This window comes from Podarcis filfolensis (assembly GCF_964270895.1).
Source record: "Podarcis filfolensis genome assembly, chromosome: 13".
Classification (NCBI taxonomy): Eukaryota; Metazoa; Chordata; class Lepidosauria; order Squamata; family Lacertidae; genus Podarcis; species Podarcis filfolensis.
This window is the reverse complement of record NC_139615.1, coordinates 42536519-42559711: the sequence shown is the minus strand read 5'-3', so window position 1 is coordinate 42559711 and position 23193 is coordinate 42536519. Positions and strand designations below refer to the sequence as shown.

At 45.1% G+C, this 23193-nt stretch overlaps 1 protein-coding gene across 5 annotated transcripts in view; it reads right to left on the bottom strand.

Annotated features, from left to right (window-relative positions):
* LOC310747779 (charged multivesicular body protein 3) overlaps positions 1–23193 on the bottom strand; it is a 39092-nt gene that overhangs the window by 3759 nt on the left and 12140 nt on the right. For 3 of the 5 annotated variants that reach the window (XM_083582892.1, XM_083582890.1, XM_083582891.1), the window contains exons 4-5: positions 14962–15077; positions 12125–14156 (exon numbers count right to left, since the gene is read on the bottom strand). In XM_083582892.1, the coding sequence (XP_083439018.1) occupies positions 12617–14156; positions 14962–15077 (1656 nt within the window). In that variant the 3' untranslated portion in view covers positions 12125–12616. Of the gene's footprint in view, positions 1–285; positions 408–3304; positions 3485–5660; positions 5722–9050; positions 9209–12124; positions 14157–14961; positions 15078–23193 lie in introns of those variants that run through there. The other 2 variants (XM_083582893.1, XM_083582894.1) reach the window with 2 other exon arrangements.

The following is a 23193-nucleotide window of genomic DNA, read 5'->3' as shown; positions in this document are numbered from 1 at the left end:
TGCACAACCCTAGAGTCTGTCAAGACTGGCCCGTACGGGCAGGGGTACCTTTAAAAAAAAATTAATAAATCCAGAGAGACAAGGAAAGTTTGACAGCTGATCTCCTTTGGACTGATGTTCAAGTGGCCTCATCTGGCAAAGGGAAGGCAGAAGGAGCCAGGATATCAACAAACAAGGCAACAATGATCTGAAGCAGGTACTATCTCTTGCATGCTAGACTGCTTTCCTTGCTACCATTTTACACAGCCAGATCATACAAAAAAAGAATTAAGAGAGTACTCTTACCGTCATCATTTCTTTGGACAACTCCCGCATTGTAGCCTGGATTTCAGGGATCTTTACTAAGTTTTGCATGGCTTTCATTACTTCTGAGCTCTTCTGTAATGATCCAGCCACTCTCAGGACAGCTGCCAAGGGAAGGCATGGAAGACTTTAGATCAAATTCAGACCAGCAGAACATCAGCTTGGGCTGTTCCCTGCCACCAGTTCAAGGTTCCTATTCAATTCAGAGGGGAGTTGAGGGTACCTAAGATTACAAGATGCCCATCTTTTCTCTCAACCTGATAACTTATAAAAACCCAGCAATAAGAGTGTTCATAAAAAACAGGGTATTATTTTCTTTTCCGTTTCTGAAAAAGACCCCCAAAGATTTTCTAGGATAAGGATGTGATCAGAGGCCTGCAATGTTACATCAAGGGTTATCTAGCTCAGGATCTTGCTTGTGACGGTTTCAAGTACAGTGGTACCTCGGGTTAAGTACCGTATTTTTTGCTCTATAAGACTCACCTTTTCCCTCCTAAAAAGGTGTGCGTGCATCTTATGGAGCGAATGCAGGCTGCGCAGCTGTCACAGAAGCCAGAACAGCAAGAGGGTTCCCTCTTGCTGCTCTGGCTTCTGAGATTCAGAATTTCCCCCCCTTGTTTTCCTCCTCCAAAAACTAGGTGCGTCTTGTGCATCTTATAGAGAGAAAAATACGGTACTTAATTCGTTCCGGAGGTCCGTTCTTAACCTGAAACTGTTCTTAACCTGAAGAACCACTTTAGCTAGTGGGGCCTTCTGCTGCTGCCGCGCCGCCGGACCACGATTTCTGTTCTCATCCTGAAGCAAAGTTCTTAACCTGAAGCACTATTTCTGGGTTAGCGGAGTCTGTAACCTGAAGCGTATGTAACCTGAGGTACCACTGTATACAAATCCTTCCAAGGCCGCTTGATTTTTGTTAAAAAAACAAACCAACCTGTGATGATTAAACCACAAGAAGGCAATATCACATGACACTGTATACAATGGTGGCTTTATTTGTACATAACACTGCAAGAATGAGGAAGCAGGTGTGTACCTGGAGCAAAAGATTGCAGCCACGTTGCTCCATCCTGGTCCTGCTGCCGCCAGAGCCAAGCTATGTATGGCCCAGCCTTGCATGTAAACCTGACCTTGTGGTTTGCCTCCCCAGCTCTTCGTTTATTTGGAGTGACATAAGCTACAAGTTGAGGTTCATGGAGAAGGGAAAGTGCTCATCTTCTACAAAACCTTAGTTACCTTCCAAAGCTCCGCAGACCTCAAATGTGTAGCAAGGTGGAAGGAAACCAAGCCTTTTAGAAGAGCACTTTTCTAAAGGGGAAGTCCTGGGCTGCATACTGCTATCATGTGGAAAGAAGAGGTGTACTTTCCTACAACTTGCTTCTTTATTCAAACATTACTGACCTTTGCTACCTTTGTGGGGCTACCTTTGAAGGTGACCCGGAAACTACAACCAATCCAGAATGCGGCAGCTAGACTGGTGACTGGGAATGGCCACCAAGACCACATAACACTGGTCTTGAAAGACCTACATTGGCTCCCAGTACGTTTCCGAGCACAATTCAAAGGGTTGGTGCTGACCTTTAAAGCCCTAAACGGCCTTGGTCCAGTATACCTGAAGGAGCATCTCCATCCCCATCGTTCTGCCTGGACACTGAGGTCCAGCGCCAAGGGCCTTCTGGCAGTTCCCTCACTGTGAGAAGTGAGGTTACAGGGAACCAGGCACTCGCCCTGTGGAACGCCCTCCCACCAGATGTCAAAGAGAACAACAACTACCAGACTTTTAGAAGACATCTGAAGGCAGCCCTCTTTAGGGAAGATTTTAATGTTTGATGCATTACTGTATTTTAATATTTTGTTGAAAGCCGCCCAGATTGGCTGGGGAAGCCCAGCCAGATGGGCAGGGTATAAATAATAATACAGTGGTACCTCGGGTTACATACGCTTCAGGTTACATACAGTTCAGGTTACAGACTCCGCTAACCCAGAAATAGTGCTTCAGGTGAAGAACTTTGCTTCAGGTTGAGAACAGAAATCGTGCTCCGGCGGCGTGGCAGCAGCAGGAGGCCCCATTAGCTAAAGTGGTGCTTCAGGTTAAGAACAGTTTCAGGTTAAATACAGACCTCTGGAACGAATTAAGTACTTAACCCGAGGTACTATTACTATTGCTACAGCCCAGTATAAACATAAATCTATGGTGTGATCTGTTTAGTCCTACAGTCTTCACAACAGTCTTCTATTTCTTTCTGTATTTTTGACCCTTGATCATTTTATGCTCATTTGGTCTAATGAGGTTCAAAGCCTCTATTACCAAGCGTCATTTTATTCTAGAGTTTTCTACGGGAGAGAAAGACTGTTGCAGCATTGCACCCAGCTCAGCTTCAGCACGGATTGCTTGAGGTGGGAGAATTCTGGATAAATGTTTGTCCAAGGCCCCCTTTGCACATGCACCTGGCACTGTGAGAAGAGCTTCTGCAAGGTGTGAGCCTATGCTGCAGGGGAATATAGCTGAATAACACAGCTTGGTGGACAAAGCCTATTGCATGGGTATTTCCTAACCCACCGCTACCCTTTCATGTGGTTAGAGCAGTACTAAAAGAATAAGATGATAGATAGATAGATGATAGATAGATAGATGATAGCTTTCTTTTGTATTCAGTTGCCTGTGTGATTTGGTGGAAGAGAAATTTAAGTACCGTATTTTTTGCTCTATAAGACTCACCTTTTCCCTCCTAAAAAGTAAAGGAAAATGTGTATGCGTCTTATGGAGTGAATGCAGGCTGCACAGCTATCACAGAAGCCAGAACAGCAAGAGGGATTGCTGCTTTCACCGCGCAGCGATCCCTCTTGCTGTTCTGGCTTCTGAGATACAGAATACTTTTTTTCTTGTTTTCCTCCTCCAAAAACTAGGTGCGTCTTGTGGTCTTGTGCGTCTTATAGAGTGAAAAATACGGCAACCATTTTGTTCCATCATGACAGGTGCTGCCATGGAAGCCCAGCTCCTTACCCAGCTGATTCTTCATCCCCATCAGCACTGAATTCATGTGGGCTTTGGAGGCGTAGAGTTTGCTCACAGCTTTCCGTGAACGAATCATCTCCTTTGCCAGGACCACGCAAACGTCTTTCTGACCCTTTTTGGCAGCATCTTTGATGGATCTTTTTACCTTTTCCTCTTCTCGCTGAATATCTACAATGCAAACAACAGTAAATGTGATGGCGGAAGCTCGGGGCTTTAAAAATGAGCCGTGATTTTCCTTGGCGTGTGAATACTACATAGGAGAGAAGGAGTGGGACTCACCTGTCACCTCAGTCTCCCTATACTAGCGGCCACGGACTTAAGAAGACCTCTCTGAATGAAAGACAATGTTTGGGGGGCTCTGAGAACATGCATATATTGGCTGCTGTCATCTGGGGCAGATTATAGAAGCCAACCCAAATTTGGTAGCTGCTAAGGTTCTACCTTACTTCCCAAGAAGTGAGGTCTTGTCCTTGACCTCAAATGACAGCTCCAAACCTCTGAGTGAACTGTGTCTTGGATCAGGCATAGGCAAACTCGGCCCTCCAGGTGTTTTGGGACTACAATTCCCATCGTCCCTGACCACTGGTCCTGTTAGCTAGGGATGATGGGAGTTGTAGTCCCAAAACAACTGGTGGGCCGAGTTTGCCTATGCCTGTCTTGGATTGCAAGTCAATCAGTATTTCCTACTTGCCAGATGTAAGTTCCAATCTTAGTATAATATACTCAGCAACAGTTGCTGACAAATATTCCTGCCAATGAACGGCTTGGGGTAGAAAATGACATTTTTATATTTTATTTTATTAGAAATGTCAAACAATAAATAACCCACATTACACTTGCTTGCACTGTGTGATGGGAGGAATTCAACTGAAGAGGAAGGGCTCTTAGAGAGGTGATTTGTGGGTAGAGCATCATTCAAGTAACTAGTCGTACCTTGGCTCTTGGATGAAATCCATTCTGGAAGTCTGTTCGACTTCCAAAACGTTCTAAAACCAAGGCGCAGCTTCCGATTGGCTGCAGGAGCTTCCCGCACTCAAGCGGAAGCTGCGTCGGACGAAAAACGTTCGGAAACCGGAACACTTACTCCCAGATTTTCGGCGTTCAGGAGCCAAAGCGTACGAGTACCAAGGCGTTCGAGAACCAAGGGACAACTGTACTAGTAAACCATGCTAATGATACGTTTGCAACCATTGGGGGAGAGTTACGACAACTTCGTATACATTTCCTTATTGAAAGGCTTGGATAACTTGTTATACATGTAGCTTTGTGTAAAGGTTCCTTCTGGCAGCTGCTTCCATTTTAAATATTTCAAGCCCAGTTAACTAAAAACCTTCCATACAAAGGGCCACCAGGAAATTCCCCTGCAAAAGTGCCACTCCAATGAATGGGAGCTGAGTGCTGGCACAGCCTGCATTCATTTCAAAGGGGCTTGCAGAGGAGAACTTTCTAGAGGATGGTGCCCCGAGTATTTCTGGCAGGGGGTGCCTGGACTGAAATCTCAAAGCTTGCTTCCTCTGTGCCTTCATTTCCAGTTCCAAGGAAATGTAATGGAATCACCAAGAAAGCAATTAGGGTCCACGTGAGGTCAAAACAACAGCCGCATAAGGCCTATCCCACATGAACTTTAAACTGATATTCAGATCCCGCATACAAACACTGCTTTGACTGATATTTTCTCTTGATATAAGCCCCGCCTCCTTCATATTTCCCAAGCAAAGAACAAGCATCTTCTAATCCCTTGCAGATGAATTTAGTGGTCACTGCAGAAGCCGACATGGGCTGCCTGACAAATTGCCAGCACAGTTTGGGTGCTGATTTTTGCATTATTGGGTCCAGGAGTGCCAACTTGAATAAAATAGGGGGGAGCAGGTAAGCCCCACTCCACATAATCAATCGCATGACGCCACACATGTATACCATTTGAATGGCAATGCCTACCAATTTTGGGGGGCCCAGCCCCTCAAATATTTTGGGGGGGCAAGGGACCTCAATCCCTAGGAGTTGGCTCCTTTAACTGGGTCACAGGTTGCACTGGGAACATTCGAATCAGGGAGCCCTCCGTCAAAGGAAGTGTGCTGGTGTGTGGAATAATAAATAGCTATATAGCATAGTTCCCCACTGATATGTTAACCATTTGCTGTGGGATACAACCATACAAAAGCAGAACCCACACCATGCAAGCAGCTCCCAGATGTCATCAGAGCTGTGTCTGGGCATAAAGCTATACACCATCTAATTGTGTTCTATATGCTGAAGTTTATTAAAAACATTTAAAATCTTACTGGTGTTTATTTGGGGTATCTGAAAGAAGAGCAATTCAGAGAAAACCCAAGAGAATACAGACCTCTAATCTGTCTATCAATCACCCTCATTTCTTTTCGTATCTTCAATGACCACTCATTGACCTGAAAAAGAAAGAAAGGAGATTTGAAACTGTGCCCTGCCCAGAGGTTGCAGATGTGGCTCAGCTAGTTGGGTAGCACCAACCGAATGATCAGTGCTGTTTGGATAGGGGTCATTGAACCCAGGGCAACTGATAGTATTGATCATGCCCATAGATCCTGATATAAAGCTGTGAACATGTAGCTGGGAACAAGTATCTGTGGGTCAGGGCTTTCGATTATTAGTCCATCAGTCAAACTAACTGACACATACACATTACTGACAGACAACCTGAGAGAGGATTTTAATAAAGGCAAATGAGCAACTCTGAATATGGTGAGCCTAATGTAGACAAATGTGAAACATTACTTGAAGAAATTTGGAATTATCAACACATTTGTGGCTGTAATCAACTAATGTTTACTCAGAGTAAGGTAAAGGTAAAGGGACCCCTGACCATTAGGTCCAGTCATGGCCAACTCTGGGGTTGCGGCGCTCATCTCGCTTTACTCGCCGAGGGAGCCGGCGTACAGCTTCCAGGTCATGTGGCCAGCATGACTAAGCCGCTTCTGGCGAACCAGAGCAGCGCACGGAAACGCCGTTTACCTTCCCACCGGAGCGGCACCTATTTATCTACTTGCACTTTGATGTGCTTTCGAACTGCTAGGTTGGCAGGAGCAGGGACCGAGAAACAGGTGCTCACCCCCTCGCGGGGATTCAAACCACCAACCTTCTGATCGGCAAGTCCTAGGCTCTGTGGTTTAACCCACAGCGCCACCCGCGTCCCTTTACTCAGGGTAGACCCACTGTAATTAATGGACCCCTGTTAGTCATGCCCATTAATTTCAATAGTTCACTTATCATGTTAGAAGACAACCAGGGATACGTATGCTTTCCGATCTCTCGAGTTAACCTGGCAATGTGGGGTGGGGTGATTGTGGATCCTTCAAGCTTCTCCAGTGTTGCATGGATTTTGGCATTCATCCTGCACACCTTATTATTATATATTTATTTGCACCCTGCCTTTTTCCTTGACACGGACTCAAGGCGGTTTATAGATAAAAAAGAACAATATAAAACACAGGTGAAGAAACAATTAAACACACACACACACGTTTGTACCGACTGCTGAGAAGCATCAATGGAAGAGAGCTATTGCCTTCAAACAGGATGCTGCACTAAATGGACCTTTGTTCTGTCCCAGCAGGGCTCTTATATTTTAATCTGGGATGCCCAAACTTCCACATTCTATAAGTAGCCAACCTACTGCAGTGCCAAGTGATGAGAAGCTGAATCTGCTGCTTTTAGCATCAGGGAACAGCAGCCAGCCATTCTCAGAGAAGACCCGTTGAAATCAATGGGACTTCAGTTGATAATGACTTAATAGTGTCATCCTAACCACATCTAAAGGTAAAGGAAAAGAGGCCCCTGACCATTAGGTCCAGTCGTGACCGACTCTGGGGTTGCGGCGCTCATCTCGCTTTATTGGCCGAGGGAGCCGGCATACAGCTTCCGGGTCATGCGGCCAGCATGACTAAGCTGCTTCTGGAGAACCAGAGCAGCACACGGAAATGCCGTTTACCTTCCTGCCGGAGCGGTACCTATTTATCTACTTGCACTTTGACGTGCTTTCGAACTGCTAGGTTGGCGGGAGCAGGGACCGAGCAACGGGAGCTCACCCCGTTGCGGGGATTCGAACCGCTGACCTTCTAATCAGCAAGTCCTAGGCTCTGTGGTTTAACCCACAGCACCACCCACGTCCCAACCATATCTACTTAAGACTAAATGAAGCCCCTTTGATTTCAGTGGGGCTCGCCCTGTGTTTTCTGTCATATGGGACTGGAAATTGGCTGAGATTCCTGCACTGCAAGGGGGTTAGGCTGGATGACACTCTTCCCCCCACCAGGATCCCTTCCAATTCTGCAGTTCTGTGAATCATACAAGCCCTTCCTCAACATGGGGCTTGATGCAGAGCCCTGCAGGAGGTGTGTCAGTTACTCAACCGACCCATCAGGCAGGTGCAAACCCCTATGCCCATCCTCATCCCAGCTTCCCCCCAGTGTGGTGTAATGGTTAAGAGCGTCGTCGGGCAAGGACCTGGGAGAGGAGGGTTCAAATCCCCACCCGACCCATGAAGCTCCTTGGAAGCCAGTCACCACCTCTTAGCCCAGGGGTCAGCAAACTTTTTCAGCAGGAGGCTGGTCCACTGTCCCTCAGACCTTGTGGGGAGCTGGACTATATTTTCAAAAAGAAAGAATGAATTCCTATGCCCCACAAATAACCCAGAGATGCATTTTAAATAAAAGGACACATTCTACTCATGTAAAAACACGCTGATTCCCGGACCGTCCGTGGGCTGGATTGAGAAGGCGATTGGGCCGGATCCAGCCCCCGGGCCTTCGTTTGCCTACCCATGTCTTAGCCTGACCTACTTCACAGTGTTGTTGTGGGGGTGAAATGGGGAGGAGAACCACGTACACCACACCTTCAGCTCGTTCGAAGATAAAGGTGGCATGTGAACGTAATAAATGAATACAGTGGTACCTCTGGTTACGTACTTAATTCGTTCTGGAGGTCTGTTCTTAACCTGAACATGTACTTAACCTGAAACACCACTTTAGCTAATGGGGCCTCCTGCTGCTGCCGCGCAATTTCTGTTCTCATCCTGAAGCAAAGTTCTTAACCCGAGGTACTATTTCTGGGTTAGTGGAGTCTGTAACCTGAAGCGTATGTAACCTGAAGCGTCTGTAACCCGAGGGATCACTGTAATGGCTGAGGAAACCCAGCCAGATGGGCAGGGTCTAAATAATAAATTATTATTATAAATTATTATTTAAAAAAATTAAACTCCTGCCTTGGCTCATCCCAGCAGCGCCGGATTTCGGGAGTGTGCGGCGGGTGGCTCCCTCACAAGGCGCTGAGAGGCCAAATAATAATAATAATAGTAATAGTAATAATGCCCATACAGTGGTATCTCGGTTAAGTACTTAATTCGTTCCGGAGGTCCGTTCTTAACCTGAAACTGTTCTTAACCTGAAGCACCACTTTAGCTAATGGGGCCTCCTGCTGCTGCTGCACCGCCGGAGCACGATTTCTGTTCTCATCCTGAAGCAAAGTTCTTAACCTGAAGCACTATTTCTGGGTTAGCGGAGTCTGTAACCTGAAGCGTATGTAACCTGAAGCGTATGTAACCCGAGGTACCACTGTATTTATAAACTGTGCCCAAAGGAATTATTGTGGAAATAAGAAATATTTAGTAGGACAGAGGCCAAACTTTGTCCTCGCTCAGGGCGCCCTATTCCCAAAGTCTGCCCCTTCGCCCAGCCTCTCCCTCCCTCCAAGCGGCCTTTACCAGCTCCTTGGGCGGCTTCTCCTGGGTCTTCCCGAACAGCCCCATCTCCGGCCAGCGGCACCTAGTCCTCCCATCCACGCGCTACTTCCTGCTTCCGGCCCTCTCCCAGGGAAACAAGGAAGTGGCGTGCACCATAGAGACGACGTGGGTAGAAGGTGTGATAGCCGCCACTCTGATTAGTCCAAGGCGGCTTTTCCTCAGCCGACGCGGCTGGCCTACAACTCCCATCATCCCTTGCTAGCGGGACTGGCCGTTGGGGGATGATGGGAGTTGTAGGCCAACGACATCCGGGGACCCACAGTCAGGAAAGGCTGGCTCAGGGAGGGAGGAGCTTAGTGACGTGAAAGCCCCGATCTGCTTCCTGGTTGGTTGCCCGCAAGTGACAGACAGGTGATGGAAGCCGCTCCCCGCAGCCGGAGGCAGCCAATGCCATAGAACAGAATCAGACTCGTGGAGTCGGAAGAGACCCCTAAGGGTCATCTAGTCCAACCCCGAGCGATGCAGGACTCTGAGTTCGATCATCTCTGACAGGTGGCCATCCAGCCTCTGCTTAAAAAGCTCCAAAGGAGGAGAGCGCATCACCCGCAGTTCAGACCTCATTAAGCACCTATGTGACACTTACACGTGTACTCAGATAAGCCCCAGTGAGTTCCGTGGGACTTGGTCCCGGATGAATGGAGGCAGTATTGTAGTTTCAGGTTCGCAAGCCGGTGCAAGACACATAAGGAATCAGAGAAAATAAAGTATCACTCGTTATTAAAATAGGGACAGGCAATTGATTATTTCAGAATTTTGCTTTTGAGGATAATATTGGCACTTGGATAATTTTGAATTATATTCACAAGATTCGACTTGGGTTTTTTTGTTGTTGTTTTGTTCTTGGTCAACTGTGATCCCCCCCCATTCAACTATTTAACCAATAGTCTATTTGAAATTTGCATACAATGAACTCCCATTGAAATGAATTGTTGTTGTTTAGTCGTTTAGTAGTGTCCGACTCTTCGTGACCCCATGGACCAGAGCACGCCAGGCACTCCTGTCTTCCACTGCCTCCGCAGTTTGGTCAAACTCATGCTGGTGGCTTTGAGAACACTGTCCAACCATCTCGTCCTCTGTCGTCTCCTTCTCCTTGTGCCCTCCATCTTTCCCAACATCAGGGTCTTTTCCAGGGAGTCTTCTCTTCTCATGAGGTGGCCAAAGTACTGGAGCCTCAGCTTCAGGATCTGTCCTTCCAGTGAGCACTCAGGGCTGATTTATTTCAGAATGGATAGGCTTGATCTTCTTGCAGTCCATGGAACTCTCAAGAGTCTCCTCCAGCACCATAATTCAAAAGCATCAATTCTTCGGCGATCAGCCTTCTTGATGGTCCAGCTCTCCCTTCCATACATCACTACTGGGAAAACCATAGCTTTAACTATACAGACCTTTGTTGGCAAGGTGATGTCTCTGCTTTTTAAGATACTGTCTAGGTTTGTCATTGCTTTCCTCCCAAGAAGCAGACATCTTTTGATTTTGTGACTGCTGTCACCATCTGCAGTGATCATGGAGCCCAAGAAAGTAAAATCTCTCACTGCCTCCATTTCTTCCCCTTCTATTTGCCAGGAGGTGATGGGACCAGTGGCCATGATCTTCGTTTTTTTTATTTTGAGCTTCAGACCATATATTACGCTCTCCTCTTTCACCCTCATTAAAAGGTTCTTTAATTCCTCCTCACTTTCTGCCACCAAGGTTGTGTCATCTGCATATCTGAGGTTGTTGATATTTCTTATTAAAATAGGGACAGGCAATTGATTATTTTAGAATTTGGCTTTTGAGGATAATATTGGCACTTGGATAATTTTGAATTGTATTCACCAGATTTGACTTGGGTTTTTTTTGTTTTGTTCTTGGTCAACTGTGATCCCCCCCCCCCATTCAACTATTTAAGCAATAGTCCATTTGAAATTTGCATACAATGAACACCCATTGAAATGAATAGACATCCATATACATTAGCCTTTGAATTCTTCTAGCCCCGTGCTAGGCAAAGGGCATTCACATGACAGATTGGAGTCTTTCGTAAGGACAGTAACTGAAAAGAGAGGTCTAACCTATTCTGATTTGTTTTACATGGCATAATATGACATGACTCAAACACTGACCACTGATCAATATCCTGTATAAAGAGAAAATGGTGGATTGTTCAGAGACATTTTTGCCTTGAACCTGCACAGTGGAGATAGAACAAGCATGCCTTAAGAAATATAAATAAATTGTGTAGGCAACAACCTTCTTGCCCGGGGTGTAAGTGCCCAGGCTTGCACCCTAGGAAGATCACTTCGGTGCTGCTAATACAGTGGTTTGACTTCACCCATAAAGATGAACTTCATTGTCTCTCAAGACAGATGGATGTCAATAAGAACCAAGAGCCCAATTGACTAATTAGGTAGGACAGAAATGTATAAATAGTGGCTGATGAAGTTTTATACAGTGGTACCTCGGGTTAAGTACTTAATTTGTTCTGGAGGTCTGTTCTTAACCTGAAACAGTTATTAACCTGAAGCACCACTTTAGCTAATGGGGCCTCCTGCTGCCGCCGCGCTGCTGGAGCACGATTTCTGTTCTCATCCTGAAGCAAAGTTCTTAACCTGAGTACTATTTCTGGGTTAGTGGAGTTTGTAACCTGAAACATATGTAACCTGAAGCGTATGTAACCCGAGGTACCACTGTATTTCATATTTGAAATTAATAAAGCACTATTAATGTACATGAAAGTCAAATCGAGAGATAGGACTGGAAGCATTTAGGAAATGGATATATTCTGCCTGAGAAACCTCAATAAGTTAAGGTTCCCAGATTTTTTTCAATGAATCCAGGGACCCTTTTCAGCTTCAATGGATTTTGTATGGGGACTGCTGTGTAAATCCGGGGACTGTCCCCGGAAAACGGGGACGTCTGGTAACCTTACAATAAGTTCCAAATTTCTTATACAAAGGGTAGGATGAAAGCATAAGAAGTAAAATTATATTTTGAGTGGAAGACAAAGTGAAGCACAGCTACAAAAATGCCATTAGAACGACTGATAGGACAAATTATTAACCTTCTTTTAAAATAATTTATTTTCATGGATTTGTTTTTAAATGTATTCTCACAGACCATACATTATTCAACAAAGGTGTGCTGAACAAACTCTAAAAGAAGAAACATTTAAATAAAACAATTATTGTATGTTAAAATTTCCATGTTCACCCATCTCCTATCCTGTCATGTTAAAACATTTCCTGAAATATACTTTTGTTGACAAATATATATGATTTTTGTGCTTACAAAAAAAAAGCAAATGAAAAATGTTAACTTCCAAATGCTGTAAAAGGAAAGGTGTCATTGTACAATACGTATTCATTATTTCAACATACAAGGCAACCAAATGATTCTGTCATCGACATTAGCATCATGTTTATTTTTTACTTCACTGCACTAACATTTAAACTAAAACTTTTAAACCACAAGGTCTGTTTTGTGACTAACATTTAAATGGCAAGCAGTAAATATGTAGGAAGGTTACAGAGGACGTTATCAGCACACACCTAAGACGGGCTATGGTTTGACAACAGCTGCTGACGCGGATATGGCTTCTTTTTCTTGTAAGACGCCCATCGACAAACCGGGCAGCAGTGCTGACCTCCGGCCAGCCACACCACAATGCAATTCTGGTGAAAGACGTGGCCGCACGGTAAACCCATTAACAAGCATCCGTTTCTGAAATTCTCTAGACACACGACGCATTCCGTACAGTGCAACATACCAGCAGGCCAGACGGACCAGTCGGGCTCCGTATCTTCCGTGGAGATTTGTGAGCCATATGACCTGGCTTTGGCACACGAACAGGTCTCGCCGTTGCAAGAGGGCTCCCCCTCGCAAGGGCTCTGTAGGGCGCTTGGCTCGTCCTCGGCTACCGCCCGGCCGCTTCTCGAGGCGTCTTTGCATTCGCTATCCGACTCGCTTTCGCTTTGAGAGAGCTCCATCATCTCCTCTTCGGAATGCCCGCCGGCGCACTTAAATCGCCACATGGGCAAGTTTTTAATGTAATCGGTTGGTATCAGGGGGTGGAGCCACAAATCGGGGAAAGCTAAGCGCTCAAGGAACAGGTCTGGGTCTTCATCCCAATCAGATTCAAAGGGGAAGCGCTGAAACGAAGTGATAGGGTGGAACAGATAGCTAGTGTACCAGTCCCAAAGGCTAGATAACCACTCTAGGTTGTTGGCATTTACTTCGTCGCTGTTGTTATTGTGCCGTCTCTTTTTCTCAAAGTAATCTATTAATAACCCATGGCCTAGGTACGTGCTGAGGAACAAGGCAGGGTGAGATGAGTAAAATATCCAGTCAGCTCTCACCCATGAGGCTAGGGCTGTTGTATTTGAATACCGGAAGAGTTTTAAACTGTATTCATAGAAACTGTCTAAATAAGGTAACTGCAAAAACCCCAGGACTGGTAGCCAAGAAATAATTAGTAGAGAATTATAGGTCCCTAAAGTGCTTATGAGAACCACGAAGCGTTTGATAGTAGCACCCTGAGTGATAAATAGGTCCATCCAAGCCATTAAGTTAACTAATACCAGGCTTAAAACAAATAAATCATTAACTTCTGGCTGTAAGGAACGCAAGAAGGAGTCCATGGCACGGAGGGAAATAAATTCACCAGTATTATTCCCATACCTGTAAATTCCTTCGGGAGTTCTAAGTATGTAGGATGGTGTCTTATAGATGCCCATCTCTGCTATGTGACTCTTGTTGTCCCAGTTTTCTACATTCACAAAAATAAACTCAACTCTGCCAGTAAACTTTACACTTAGTGCAGAGAAGAAAGCTGGAGGCTGGTCTAACTTTGCAAACAGGTATATTTTCACCCTATACTGATAACTTTTGTTCCATTCTTCCTTCAAGTGTTCCGATTTGAAGATTGTTTTGATCCGGGAAGCTGCATGGGCTGTTATCCATTTGAAAATATGCTCCGTCTCGATTTTACGTCCACCGTATTCTTTAAGCATCACTTTCCCTTTGGAGGTACTAGTTTGTGGAACGGACATGATTAATGTGGATCTCACCCAGCCTCTTCTCCTGCAGTATCTACAATGAAAACATTGGGTAAAATCAAGGAATGTTTGAAAAAGAAACAGTTTTCACTCTCATTTGCCGCACTGAACTTAAGCACTCCAGAGTTAAAGAGGTCTTGCAAACATTTGCAGATGTGATGAACATCTACATAGAAGCATTTTGTCTGCAGTATCTGTAGAAGCAGCAAACATCCAGCAACTTGAACAGGGATCACAACCTTCTTTGTGTATTGTGAAATGGAGAAATTCGTATTCCGTAGCAGGCAATTAGGAATTTCAGCACGGTCTTTTAACCACTGCGAGCGAAACTGTCTGAAATTGAATACAGTAGCAGACCTGCTCATGAAATTGCTCGTGAAATTATAATTAGGGCTGCTCTTCTACCAATTCACGACATGAATTTAGACACAGAGAAAACATACAACCCCCATTCCACTGAGGTCTAGAAGCAAGGAAGAGGAGCATGTGAGTCATTCAGGAATTTTCTGGTGCCATTGCTGGCTAATGAGCAAAGCCAGTGAACAGAGAGATTATTTCTGTATTAACAATATTTTAATATTGCCTAATCTATAGGAATTGTCTTTGTAAGTTTACGGAAACTGTGAATATTTTATTTGTGGATATGTACCGATATATCATGACCTACTATGACATACTGTCGTTTCGTCAGTTTTCTTCTCCTTTTTCTGTATTGCTTATGTCAGAAAATAAATGATATTTCTATACTGCTTTTCAACAGGGTGTTCAGGAAGCAGTCAACATTACAGGTGGTACCTTGCTATAGAGGCAAAACCCACTACAACAACTTCAAGACATACCTGGGGTCACTGGAGCAGTTAAAAGTGCCTGTTCGTATACCAAACCGTGAGACTTTCTTCACCATTTTCTCCCAGTGGACTCTTCCCATTAGAGGGCTTCTATCATTTGCTATGACCTGTTTTTCAAATAATAATAATAATAAATTGTATGAGCCGCTACACATTTAAAGAGCACCATGTAGCAAACTGGCTTGTGCATGACTTTTCATTATTTATTTTTATTTTTATACTTCTATTCAAGTTTGATACTTTTAGACGTCACCACAGTGGCTTCTGATAACGCTCCCATTTGTGAAAAACCAAACCCGTATGTTCCCGCCGTAAAAATGCTTATCACCAATGTTACTAGAGTTTATCCAAGAAAGTTCTAAGTTTAACTCTGCTGGGGGTGGGGTGAATAATCAGGGAAATGCAATTACTGTGGAGCAAAAGCCAGAGTCCATGTGTAAGGTTACCAGATTATTTTCAATGAATCCGGGGACACTTTTCAACTTCCTACTAAATACAATGGTACCTCAGGTTACGAACTTAATTCATTCCGGAGGCCCGTTCTTAACCCGAAACTGTTCTTAACCTGAGGTGCGCTTTTGCTAATGGGGGCTCCCGCTGCGCAATTTCCGTTCTCATGCTGGGGCAAAGTTCGCAACCCGAGGTACTACTTCTGGGTTAGCAGAATTTGTAACCCAAAGTGTTTGTAACCCGAAGCGTTTGTAACCCGAGGTACCACTGTGGATGGATTTTGTCAGAGGACTGATTTGTAAATCAGTAAATTTGTAAATCAGGATTGGACATGTAACATCTAATTCCTTTAAAAAATCAGCACTGGCACACCACAGGGATGTGTGCTAAGTCCCTACCTGTATTCATTGTATACATACGATTGTGTATCATCTGACCTGTCTACTGCAATTATTAAGTTTGCAGATGACACCACCATAATGGGTTTAATAACAGGTGGAGACGAATCAGCGTATAGAGGGGAGGTCCAAAAAATATCTACATGGTGCCTAGGGAGCAACTTGCACCTTAATATCAGCAAGACAAAGGAGATGGTGTTGGACTTTCAGAGGAAGAGAGGAGAACTAGCCCTGCTATACATCGGGGAGGGCTGTGTGGAGAGAGTCTCTTCCTTTAAATTCCTAGGAGTTTATCTCAGGGAAGACCTTACTTGGAAAATCAATACAACCCAGGTGGTTAAGAAAGCCCAACAGAGACTCCATCTCCTCAGAGTATTGTGGAAGAACAATGTCAATCAACATTTGATGATCTCCTTCTACCGGTCAACAATAGAAAGTGTCCTTTCATACTGCATCACGGTGTGGTACGCTGGTTTGACATCGTCTGATAGGAAGTGCGTACAGAGGGTGGTGAATACAGCATAAGATATTATGGGCTGTCCTGTGAATTTGCTGGATGAAATAGCGGAAGAACGTTGCCTCAAGAGAGTGAGGGAAATTCTCAGGGATGATTCATACCCTGGCCGGCACTTTCTTGATCTCCTGCCCTCAGGCAGAAGATATAGAAGCATGATTAGTCGCACCAACAGGGTAAAGAACAGCTTCTATCCGTGGGCTGTTAGGCTGCTGAATGAAAAGATAACAACAGGGCAACTGACTTTCGGTTTTGGTGGGTGTGCGTCAGTAAACAAGGGGAATTAAGACTAAGAGAGCTGAGTGGGGGTGCTTGTGTAATCTCACTGTATACAAGTTGTACAAGTGACAATAGAGTATTTCAAATTTCAAATAAATCCGGGGACTGTCCCCGGGAAACAGGGACATCTGGGAACCTTATCTTTGTGCCCAATGGAGACATTGCCACACATGTTTCCAAACAACTGCTTCACATTTCTTGTTTTTTGAAGAAGCCAATCAGTCAGCAAGCACACTTTGTGATCCTAGCAATCAGCAATAAATCTCTATCATGTCAAAAACCCTGGGAAGCACTGAAAAGCAGAGTTCTGCAAATCTTTCACAAGGCACATTCAGAAAATCTTTAATGTTTTGTAGCCACAGAATAATTCCCAGCGCAATTCTTGCACACACACACATGCATTTGAACACGACTTGTACAAACAAGTTATCCATGCAGGTTTCCCTTGAATGGCCATGTGGCCATCTATTAAATCTAGCTACGTCTCACAGAATCCTCCATAAGCCCACTGCAGGAATGCTCCATGCATATGAGGAGTGTGAGAAACTGAGATATGAAAGCTAGGAGCTAAATGGCACCTTAAATCTAGGTTATGGGCGCTACAATGGACTGTCTAGGCATGCTTTTTTAATAACAAGAATACAAAGCTGAAAATGAATGAACTGCAGCTAAAATATGATGTTCATTTTCTACATGGGTCTAGTCCTTCCCCTGACCAGCCCCCTATATTCTTAAGAGGGTCTCTTCTCCAGTCTTCAAAGAGTAGCTGGAAGTGGGGAGGCAGAAAAAGGTCCTCCTTTCCTTCCGCTCTGAAGTTTTAATCTGAAATCTTAGGCGCCGTACTGCGCCCAGAGCTCAGAAACTGCTCGAGCTAATGAAATCACTGTTGCAAAATGTGCCTAGAACAATGGGAGTTTCGAACAGTGCATGTGAGCTGATTTCTAATGTATGCAAATGTGAAGGTCCGGAAAAACTGGGGAAACCTAGAATATCTGTGATAGGCCATGCATTAAACTGCCTGCTATAGCAAGTATAATCTGTTACATAAACTGTTTCAAACTAGGATATTAGAATTTCATTGTTCATTTGTTGGTAGGGTGTTCAAAATTTCAACGGAACTGTGAAATAATAACACCACATAGCCATAGCTGTCAACTTTTCCCTTTTCTTGCGAGGAGTCCTATTCAGAATAAGGGAATTTCCCTTTAAAAAAGGGAAAGGTTGACAGCTATGCACATAGCTAAAACATTGTAAAAAAAAATACTGCTGCAGCAAACAAACAGAAAAGCTGGGGAAATTGTTTTCCTAATTAATTTATAGACTGCTTAACATTACTAAACCACTAAACAGCTTACAAGGTAAATAAGTAAATAGCAGCAATAATATTTAATAACCCTGTGTGACCAATACAGGAATACCATCTAAGATGTCTTGATGGAACAATTTACTGCAGGATAAATAAGGGCCACTTCAGATGTTAATACTAAAACATACAGTGGTGCCCCGCAAGACGAACGCCTCGCAAGACGAAAAACCCGCTAGACGAAAGGGTTTTCCGTTTTGGAGGCGCTTCGCAAAACGAATTTCCCTATGGGCTTCCTTCGCAAGACGAAAGCCCATAGGGAAATCTCCAGGACAGCGGGGAAGCGCAGCGCGTCTTCCCCACTGTCCTCGGACCTCCTCCGAAGGCTGGTGGTGGGGCGGAGAGACCTCCTCCCGCCGCCAGCCTTCGGAAGGCTCCTCCGAAGGCTGGCGGTGGGGCGGAGAGACCTTCTCCCCGCGCCAGCCTTCAGATGGCTGTCCTGAAGACTTGCGGTGGGAGGAGGGTTTTCCTTCCCACCGCCAACATTCAGAATGCTGTTCTGAATGTTGGCGGTGGGGAGGAAAAACCCTCCTCCCATCGCAAGCCCCGGGAACAGAGGAGAAGCGCTGCGCACCTTCCCCTCTGTTCCCGTACCTGTCCTGAAGGCTTGCGGTGGGGAGAAAAGCCCTTCTCCGCACCGCCAGCCTGGCAAGCGGTCTCCATAGGAACGCATTAATTGATTTTCAATGCATTCCTATGGGAAACCGTGCTTCGCAAGACGAAAAACTCGCAAGAAGAAAAAACTTGCGGAACGAATTAATTTCGTCTTGCGAGGCACCACTGTAGCTTAGCATTATGTTCACAAACCAAAGTGAGCCTGAGCCTTGGTCTCACGTGCTCTTGCCATTTACATGTAAGGAGCAGATCAAAAGCTTCCAATGAAAATGACTTGACAAACTCAGGAAGTCTGGTTATTTTACACCAGCTGTCCTTAACCTGCTGCCCACCAGATGTTATGGACACTGACTCCCATTATCCTTGACCTTTGGATATGATCAAGCTGGGGCTGGTGGGAGTTGGAGTCCCTGGGTAGAGAAGTCTGGTTTTGAACTCTCAAACTCTCTTGAGCTCTGGTCTCGGTCCAGTATACCTGAAGGAGCGTTTCCACCCCCATCGTTCTGCCCGGACACTGAGGTCCAGTGCTGAGGGCCTTCTGGCGGTTCCCTCACTGCGAGAAGCAAAGCTACAGGGAACCAGGCAGAGGGCCTTCTCGGTAGTGGCGCCCGCCCTGTGGAACGCCCTCCCGTCAGATGTCTAAGAGATAAACAACTACCTGACATTCAGAAGACATCTTAAGGCAGCCCTGTTGAGGGAAGTTTTTAATGTGTGACATCTTAGTGTATTTTTGGTCTTTGTGGAAGCCGCCCAGAGTGGCTGGGGAAACCCAGCCAGATGGGCGGGGTACAACTATTTATTATTATTATTATTATTATTATTATTATTATTATTATTATTATATTGTTCCAAACAAACCAGGATCAAACACTGATTTATAATTCTGGCCTTCTTTGGTGCTTCGGGCATGAACCATATAAACCTCAATTTCCTGCTTTTCATTTTTTTTAATTAAGCACCTAATATTTTTAGAAATCAATAACGCCTTATCTCTGCAACCAGGGCCAGCAGGACATAGCTGACATCTCTTGGAAAGCCTGAGGTTGTTTGAGATGCGTGGGGAGCAGCGATGACGGTATTTTCTTTAATTTTGTGCAATGCCACACCCCATGGCAGCCGTGTTATGCCATGCTCCCCACGGAAGTCAATTTGCGACTGCTTTCTCAAAACTCAAAATGTGCTCGCCAGTCCGAATAGCCTGACGAGCCCTGGCTAAGGCACCAGCTAACCAACCGTAGCTTCCCAACTTTGGGCGTAATGGGGAATTCAGGCTGCTTTAAAACCAAAAGTGGATATTTCTGGCACGTGCCAGAGGAAACCAGGAGGAGTGTGCAAGCCCAAGGCTTGCTGTAATGGCTTGTTCACACAGTGATAAACTGCAGTTTCTGCCTAAATTGTCCCTTAGTATAATATTAATACATATTATCATTCACTTGGGAATGTGGATTGATAAAAGCAGAAGAGTAGAGAGGATGAAAGGCTGGCGTTTGCTCTGCCTTACAGGCAATTTAAATGACATGACTGATCATGCATGAGTCACTGTGCCCTGCAGTTTCCACATACTTTTTGATTATTTTAGGAATGTGTCACGTGATTGAAAGCTGATTGGCCGAGTAACGATTTTAAGACTTCCTTTTAGATCTCTCATTTGATGCAGAGCGAAATGTGTTCCGACCTCGCAAAGAGTTCTTCTGGATGAATTGCCGCCGCTGCTAAAATGGCCTAGCAGGAATGGAGAACGCAAACCAGAACACAGAGAAACCAACACTACATCCAGAAAGTTCAACATCCCGAAAAGCCATGATTACATCTCTCTCCAGGATAGAAAAAAACAGCAACACATGGCTGTTAAGAGGACAATGTGTTTTAACACATAAAAAGAATCAACAAATGTTTGCCTCTTCTGTCCACCATTCCAAAGGCTACATTAGGTGTCAGTCAACTGTCATTGTGTCAATTGAATACCACTGCAGTTTTATTCTTTGCACTGAATGAAGTTTCCCAACAGAAATGCATCATTTATAAATGGGAGGAAAACAGATCTACTGTTACAGCCAGTTGGTTATTTGCAGAACTTTTTCTTTTCAGCTTGCTACACAGTGTTCCAGTTGCACCCTATTGCGAAGTGAAGTTTTCAGAATGCTTATCGCTTCTCTGGTTTTTAAACCTGGGAAATTTCCATCCCGATCCCTCAGAAGCAAGTCCCACTGCTGTGTGAAGGGAAATGCTTCTAAGGTATTTAGAACTAAAAGCTAGCAGCTGCTGCTATCCCAGTTCTAAGCATCTCAAAAGTTATACTATCCTGATGGCAAAGAGCTGCCACATTAAAATATAGGGAGCATCAATGAGGTTTTGCTGTTCTGTACACAGTAGAAAGGGATGCGGGTTAAACCACAGAGCCTATGACTTGCCGGTCAGAATGTCGGCGGTTCGAATCTCTGCAACGGGATGAGCTCCCGTTGCTCGGTCCCTGCTCCTGCCAACCTAGCAGTTCAAAAGCACAGCAAAGTGCAAGTAGATAAATAGGTACCACTCCGGCAGGAAGGTAAACGGCATTTCTGTGTACTGCTCTGGTTCGCCAGAAGCGGCTTAGTCATGCTGGCCACATGACCCGGAAGCTCCCTCGGCCAGTAAAGCGAGATGAGTGCCGCAACCCCAGAGTCGGCCACTACTGGACCTAATGGTCAGGGGTCCCTTTACCTTTACCTTACACAGTAGAGATGATTTCAGGTATAGGCCCACAAAACACGACTATGCACACAGGTATCATTATTAAAAAAAAAAAAGGTGGGACCTGCAATAAAATGTTGCAGTGTATCCCCATCCCCTAAGAAGAGTGTTCTGGGCTTCAGTCCGCCTTGCTGTCTCCTGAGGGGCTGTTGGCATGCTGACAGCCTGGCAGCAAATGCATGGTGGCACCAATTTTATGAATGGAATGGTGGGGAACTCAATGCTATTTTCATTACTGTTTGAACACTGGGGACTGTGTTAACAGCGTTAAGAACACAAGGCAAACCCTGCTGGATTGGACGAAAGGCTTATCTAGCCCAGAATCTTGTTTCCTACAGTGGCCAACCAGATGGGAAGCGCACAAACAAGACATGCATTTTAGAGTCATGCCACCAGGTCTTTCAACCATCGCGACTCAGAGCCACAGATAACTTATCCTACACAAATTTGCCTAATCTCCTTCTAAAGCTGCCAGTGGTGGCCACTGCCGAATCTTGTGATAGTACATTCCATAATTTAACCATGAGCTTGTGCAAAGGTGTTTGTCCCATCCTGAATCTCCCAGATTTCCAAAACTTCCCAACTTTTTGCTAGCAACCTGCGTCTGAGGGGGCCTTTTGCGAAGGAATGCACTACGGAAGGAAATGGAGCAATAAAAAATGGGTTTATAAGACTATGAACAAAGATGTCCTCAAGTACGTTGCAAATTAAAGTTATCTGCAGAGGAGATACACTGAAAAGAAAAATTGAAATGTGTCTTAACAACACTACAGAGTCTCTCTAAGCATGAAAATTATGAAAGGACCGTAAGAACACGGGAAGCCCTCTTCTAATTTCAGCTGCTTCATCTTCATGAAAGACAAGATAGAAACAAAACTGGGAAAATCATGCCTTGCCAGCATTCCATCTTGAGCGTTTTGGGTGCCCTGCGTCTTCTGCTGCTGCACTTTTCTTACATTGAAAAGCAGGAAAAGGCAATGAGCCACAAACCTTTCCTACACTGTTATAGCCAGAATGACATCATGCAGCAGAATCTTAAAATAACACTGCTCAGGTGTTGGGAAGGCTGTGGTGGTTATTTTATAAGCTTCACCTGAAGTACAGAGAGGAGGCCAATGTCGATGGAAGAAGTCTGGTTTAGGGTTGAGGTACGCAGGTGGCGCTGTGGGTTAAACCACAGAGCCTAGGACTTGCTGATCAGAAGGTCGGTGGTTCGAATCCCCGCGACGGGGTGAGCTCCCCAGAGTCGGCCACGACTGGACCTAATGGTCAGGGGTCCCTTTACCTTTACCTTTAGGAAGCAGTAAAGTGTGCATTATACCCCACAGGGTGCTGGTGTTTGCATTATTACCATTAGAAACGTTTTGTAAAAGTTTGTGACAAAACATCTCTTCGTAGCGTCTTGTGTGAAATATGGCGCTTGGATGCTTTTAGGTAATACTGATTTTGTGTGACCCAGCTGCCACCCTAGAAAAAGGCAACTGGGAGCCAGCAGCTAAAAAAACCTTGCACTAATACACATTTGGGACGTGGGTGGCGCTGCGAATAGGACAGAGCCTAGGACTTGCTGATCAGAAGGTTGGCGGTTCGAATCCCCACGACGGGGTGAGCTCCCGTTGTTCAGTCCCTGCTCCTGCCAACCTAGCAGTTCGAAAGCACGTCAAAGTGCAAGTAGATAAATAGGTACCGCTCCAGTGGGAAGGTAAACGGCATTTCCGTGCACTGCTCTGGTTCGCAAGAAGAAGCTTAGTCATGCTGGCCACATGACACGGAAGCTGTACGCCGGCTCCCTCGGCCAGTAAAGCGAGATGAGCGCCGCAACCCCAGAGTCGGGCACTACTGGACCTAATGGTCAGGGGTCCCTTTACCTTTAA